At 49.0% G+C, this 6,000-nt stretch overlaps 1 protein-coding gene across 1 annotated transcript in view; it reads left to right on the plus strand.

Moving 5' to 3' along the window:
- The window catches only part of LOC142575018 (testis-specific serine/threonine-protein kinase 1-like), a 127,439-nt gene extending 123,843 nt beyond the window's left edge, over nt 1-3,596 (plus strand). Inside the window, exon 5 of the mRNA XM_075683992.1 lies at nt 3,462-3,596. Coding sequence (XP_075540107.1) covers nt 3,462-3,596 — 135 coding nt within the window. The remainder of the gene's footprint in view (nt 1-3,461) is intronic.
- The last annotated feature ends 2,404 nt before the right edge of the window (nt 3,597-6,000 follow it).

Below are 6,000 nucleotides of genomic sequence, written 5' to 3' on the forward strand. Positions count from 1 at the left end.
CAGACTGGAGCCGCCGGTTAAGCTTGCATAAGCCCGCCCACTGATGAGCTCCTGGGGGATGCACGACTCTGGGCCAGCCACGGACCATGCAGGCAGCGTGCGCCAGTCATAGCGATGGCCACCATTGGACACTTGCGGCCGCGTCGGACTGATGAAGCGCCTGGTCAGCAATAAGCATCCATTCATGGGAAAATGCTCGGTCAGAAGCATGAAAGTGTTACGTCTAAACGAAAGGCGAAGTTGGAAAGAGAAGAGCGTGAAAAGAAGCTACCAAAGATGACAAAGTACCTACTGAATGCAGCTTCTGCGGAGCAGTATGATCGCTCTACCCAGAGTCCGTGTCAAACTCCCAATAGTACCGACTGTGCTTCTGTGGAGGACTTGCCAACTCCATCACCATGGTTTCCTGGCAAGAAGCAAGGTTTGACTCATCTTGGTTGTCTGGATCCTGTGAAAACAGTGCCAACCCCGGTCGTCCATATTTCTGAGCAACCGACGCTAACCGAGCCCTGTCTTGTTCCTGAGTCAGCAACGTCTATGCTACTCGGCCGGGCCCCTTCCACAGAACTCCAGGTGTCCGGCCCGCAACGCCCGATTTCTGCTACTGCTGATCAACAGGTGTCAAACATCCCCGATGAGCCTCCTTCTACTGACGAGATCCAGGAAACAACACTCCAAGAACCGAATCAGTTGTTTCCTGTTAGCTTGGCTTCAAATAATCATGTTTCCACCCACAAAATGTGCCTCGAGAGGACGAATGAGACGGCTTCTCGTTGCGGCAACAGGGAAGTACAGACACCCACGCTGCAAGAGGTACGTTGCGAGATTCTCCGAAGTGACCCTGCTAAGTGGCCGGACGTTATTACTGACAGCTTTCGGAGTGTATGCCTTGAAAAGGGGCAGTTGTAGTTTCAAAATCGGGCAGAAAATTTTCCATCTTCCGAAAGGCAATATAAAACTCAGAAACTCTATATGTCACCTCATCTTTTCTGTAAATGGGGAGGCGTACGAGCGACAGTGCTTAATGTACTTGGAGTCCAAAGGTTCCGTTTACTGTTTCATGTGCAAATTATTTCCAATTTCAAGCAACCCGTGTGCTTTCACCACGCACGGCTTTTCTAATTGGAAAAGAGCAGAAGAAAAGGTTTGCGCGCGTGAAAATAGCGTAGAGAACCGGAACTACGTGGCAGCATGGCTCGCCCGCTCTAACTCGAGCAGCACAATTGACAAGGAGCTGGTGAAGCATCTTGTCACTGAGACCGCTTACGGCACAGAGGTGTTGACGCGCGTAGTCATTGTAGTTAAGCTTCTAGCTGAGCGCAATCTAGCGTTTAGGGGCAGTGAGGAGATTTCTGGTTCACCGAGAAATGGCAATTATATGGGAGCGCTTGAGGCCTTTTGATTCCTTTCTAGAGGAGCACATCAAACGCTACGGGAAGAAAGAAAGAAATTCACCCATCGTATCTGTGAAAAACCATTTGTGATGCATTTATCGAACATATGGCAAAGGCTATCAAGGAACGTCTCGTTGACGAAATGAAATGCGCAAAATACTTAATTGTTGATTCGACTCCACACCTTACTCACGTTGATCAGCTGTCAGTTGTTTTACGATACTATTTAAATGGGAAAGTGTACGAACGCTTTCTTGGATTTGTTCCAATTGAATCGCACACCGGCTTGTATCTTTTCGATACCGTGATGTCCCTCTTGACGACCAATGAAAACTCAATTGATGGTTGTAGGGGCCAAGCTTATGATAATGCGAGTAATATGTCAGGAAAATACGAAGGACTGTGAGCTCAAATCGACAACGGGATGCGGTAGATAACACGTTTTGCAATAGATTTTCTTTCCTGTGCTTTTTTGACCTCAGCCCTTCACATTATTTGCGCAATCTGTTTTTTTTCACCAACTGCCCTGTTCACTGGCTGCTAAAAGAAAGTTCTACATTGGCTAGTGCAGCTAGTTTCTTTAAGATGGTTGGTAGGGATTCACTGCTGCATTTTTCATCTCAAAAGCAGCTTCTGTGTTATACACACTATCACTCACAACTATCACCCGCATTTACTCGCTGCAATAACCCTTATGTTGCAGAAAAAAAATGAGTGAGGCTTAACTCTTGTAGGCCTCATTATCACGAGCGAAAGGTCTGTTTCACTTGGTTTTGCAAAGACTGCGCACACAGTGTTTCATTAAAGTTAGGCCACAGTCTTTCACACGTTACACACGCTGCCGAACGGGTTGCTCCTAAAGTCGCGATGAAACCTGGCCGTCGCTGTCGAGCTTGACGCCAGCCGAACGGTGTGGTTCTTCATGCGTTCGTTTGGGTGCCGTTGCTTGCATCCACGGCTTCGTCTCCTTCTGCTTGATGTTGTTCGTGTTGCTGAACGACGGCAGCGGTTGCAGTAGCTTCGATGTTATTAGTTTTTAGCGCAAAGAAACGCACGACACGAGAGAAGGCACACAGCACACAGCGCAAGTAACAACTGCTCTCTTTTGCGTATTGAGCTGTCACTGAGCACTTGTCCTTGATTGCAATCTCCGCCGCTTTTGTGCGTGCCTAAATGTTTATTCATTGCATATTTGTCGAGTTATAAATGTTTTGATACATCAACGCAGTCATCTGCCCGGTGTTTATGGTGTTTCGATACCTAGTAGAAGGTTGCGAGTTCGATTCTGGACCACGGAATCCGCATTCGTGATCATCCATGTGCTTAGCCTTGAACGCACGTTTGTGAATGTTAGGTGACTGTTGCCACCCATGTCACCAGCTATAGTAGCGGTGCGTTTCAAGAGCAGGCGTTCTTTTCGACCACCAGAACCTTGAGTTTGCTGTCCTTGTGCGCCCTGCTAGTTGAGTCAGTGCTCATTCGTTTAACGTTTAATATTGTTGCGTTAAACTGCTTGAGAAGTCTGTCAATCGTGTAAGCAACGAAGATGTGCGTAGCACTCAACCTGACAGCGGAGCTTTTTTTTCTTGCTCATCACGTGGTCCTCTCTCTAAGCAACGCAATGGGAAACAAATGGGGATGCCATAAGCTAGGTGACATGGAAATTTCATGAAAAGCATCAGATACACTGAAAATCAACGAGCGACAGTGTTTGAATGCAAGAGGAGTGCAGAATTGTTACGGCAATTGACAACGTTCATTACAGCAATTGAGAACTGTGCCCCAAGATTGTTTAAAATGATGGGATGGACCTACAGTAGTTTGAATAGAGCAAAAACTACGCATACATTTTTATTGGAATGCTCTTGGCAGTCTAGCGAATTCGTCCCCACATGACTAAATACGCCGTGAACTGCCGTATTACATATCGAATAATTAACGATGCATGGTGCCACTTAGCGGTTTCCGCAGAATTTTCGGGTACAGTTTCAAGCTTACTTCGCGGCAGTTCTTGGCGCATAGAGAAGAGTTGTCCTTGATTTGCGAATACAATATGGAGTGTCGCAGGTGCTGCCTCTGAGCTCGGAGCTGAAGAATCTTATCCGTGGCATGCTGGAGCCTGTGGTGACACTGCGCGCCTCAATGGGACGGGTCATACGCCATCCCTGGATCAAGAGATACCCAAGCCCGTTCAAGGAGTGAGCGTGCAATATTTATCCAGTAGCCTCAAATATGTCTCAGCCACCCTCGTTCACTTATCTATGGTCATATTCAAATTTGGAGCTTCACGCGCCACAGATTTAACATTGTGGCAACTGCTGTAAAATGAACGTTACGCGTTAAATATTCGATCGCTGTTTCCTAAAAGACCATTACACGTCACGCTAAGGGCACGGTAAATAAAGTAGGGATTCAATAGGTAGCAGCCAGTGTAACGGAAAGTGAGAGCGAATCACGAGTTTGTTCGCGTAGTAATCAGGCGTGTATTTTTGATGAGGCTACATGCACGTTGAAGCAACGAGGCTTTTATAGCAGTTTTTTTCACCGCCGTGGAGATCGTGAGCCCATAATTATCCACACGAAACACGCCGAAACAGCATATATGGAACTGATTTTTTTGTTCTTGCAATATAATGTTCGAAAGATGCCGAGCGAAAATTGCAGCGGCCTTGGATCGACCATCCGAGGCTTTGCTTAGGTGCAGCAAAATATTGTTCCGACGCGAGATTTCATGCTAATTTATATTACCGACCTACCGTATAATGTGACAACTGATATCTCACTACAAGCTTATGACTGCATTCTTTATGACATAAATACTTCAACCATTGATTTTCATCGGCTCAATGATTATTTTTGCGACGTTTATGCAAGGTGTGACACAAGCAAAATGAAGGAAAAAAACAATCTTAATGCAATTCCGCTCAAAAATAACCGCATCATGCTTTCAATATTGCTGCCGAGCGGTATTTGCGATGACGAAGAGGCGAGCAGGGTTAAGACAACGACGACGATTGGAGGCTAGCGCGGGCTGTTGCCTCTTGGCCAAGTGCGGCGTATTTCGTCGTAAATACACTTGTGCATAGCTTTTCGTCTGCGTCTTCCTACGTAACATATCTGGCGGAGGTGGACGTTCCCTGTACCTCTTCACGGAGCTTCGCAGTGGACGGCACATCGAGCCTTCCTTCATGGCTCCCGGCGACGACAACTCGACTCAGCCACCTCCCGCACCTGCTGCCACTTCGACGACCTACATCGCTGTCCCCGCTCCCCGTGATCCTGGCGTACTCTCGGGTAAATTTGGGGAAGACGTCGACGACTGGATCAGCGTGTACGAGCACGTCAGCTGCAATAAGCGATGGGACCCTACTATCATGCTCGCCAACGTAGCCTTTTACCTCGGTGTCACCCCTCGAGCTTGTTTTCGGACGCATGAAGATGAGCCCACCAGTTGGGATTCGCTTAAGCAAAAACTGCGAGACTTGTTCGGCAACCCCTACGGTCACCAACTTGCCGCGCAGAAGGCATTATCCGGCCGTGTGCAGACGTCAACATAGCCCTACGTCACGTACATTCAGGACCTCTTGGCTCTGTGCCGCAAAGTTGACGCAGACATGACTAAGTCCGACAAGGTTTCCCACATCCCCAAAGGCACTGCCGATGACGCCCTCAACTTGCTCGTTTTCAACAACGTCGCGACGGTGGATGCAGTTATAAAAGAGTGCCGCCACCTCGAACTCGCTAAAAGCCGACGTATCGGCCAGCAGTTTGCCCGTCTGCTCAACACCCCAGCTACATCTTCCTGTGCCGACGCTCCTCGTCCCAACAACACTGGCGATGTTACGAGGATCATCGGGCGTGAGATCGAGGCCACCTATCCGGCTGCCTTCGACTCCAGCTCCTCCAACGCACCTGCAGTCAGGGTTTCCCTGATCCAGGCAGTTGTCCGCCACGCAAACATGCGTCTTCACACCATCTGCTCCAGTTCTGGCCAATTTAGATCCTTCTGTTCCTACCGTAGTCCGTACTGATGCCAGCCGTCACGGAATTGGCGCAGTACTGGCACAACGCTAGCGCAGCAACGACCGTGTTATCGCTTACGCCAGCAGGCTCCTCTCACCCTCGGAGCGCACCTATTCCATCCCCGAGCGTGAGTGTCTGGCCCTAGTTTGGGCGGCTGCGAAGTTCCGCCCATACTTACATGGCCGACCCTTTTCCGTTGCCACAGACCATCACGCGCTTTGCTGGTTATGCTCACTGAAATTCTACAGGAAGACTCGGTGGCTGGGCCTTACGCCTCCAAGAATATTAGTATTTTGTCACCTACAAATCTGGTCGACTACACAAGGACGCTGACTGCCTGTGTCGCTACCCGGTAGACGAGCGTGACGACGCCGACAGTAGTACCGCCAACGGTATTTTCTCTGTGTCTGCCTTCGCTAACATTAGCGATGAGCAGTACCGAGGCCTATCGCTGCGAGCACTCATCAAGCGTCTGCGCTCTACAGCTACCGACGCATCCGTTCGCCGATATGTTCGCCAGGGCGGCATCCTGTATCGAAGGAACTTCATCCCTGACGGATCTGATCTTCATGTCGTGCCACAA

Source organism: Dermacentor variabilis, chromosome 3, assembly GCF_050947875.1.
Source record: "Dermacentor variabilis isolate Ectoservices chromosome 3, ASM5094787v1, whole genome shotgun sequence".
NCBI classification, from domain to species: Eukaryota; Metazoa; Arthropoda; class Arachnida; order Ixodida; family Ixodidae; genus Dermacentor; species Dermacentor variabilis.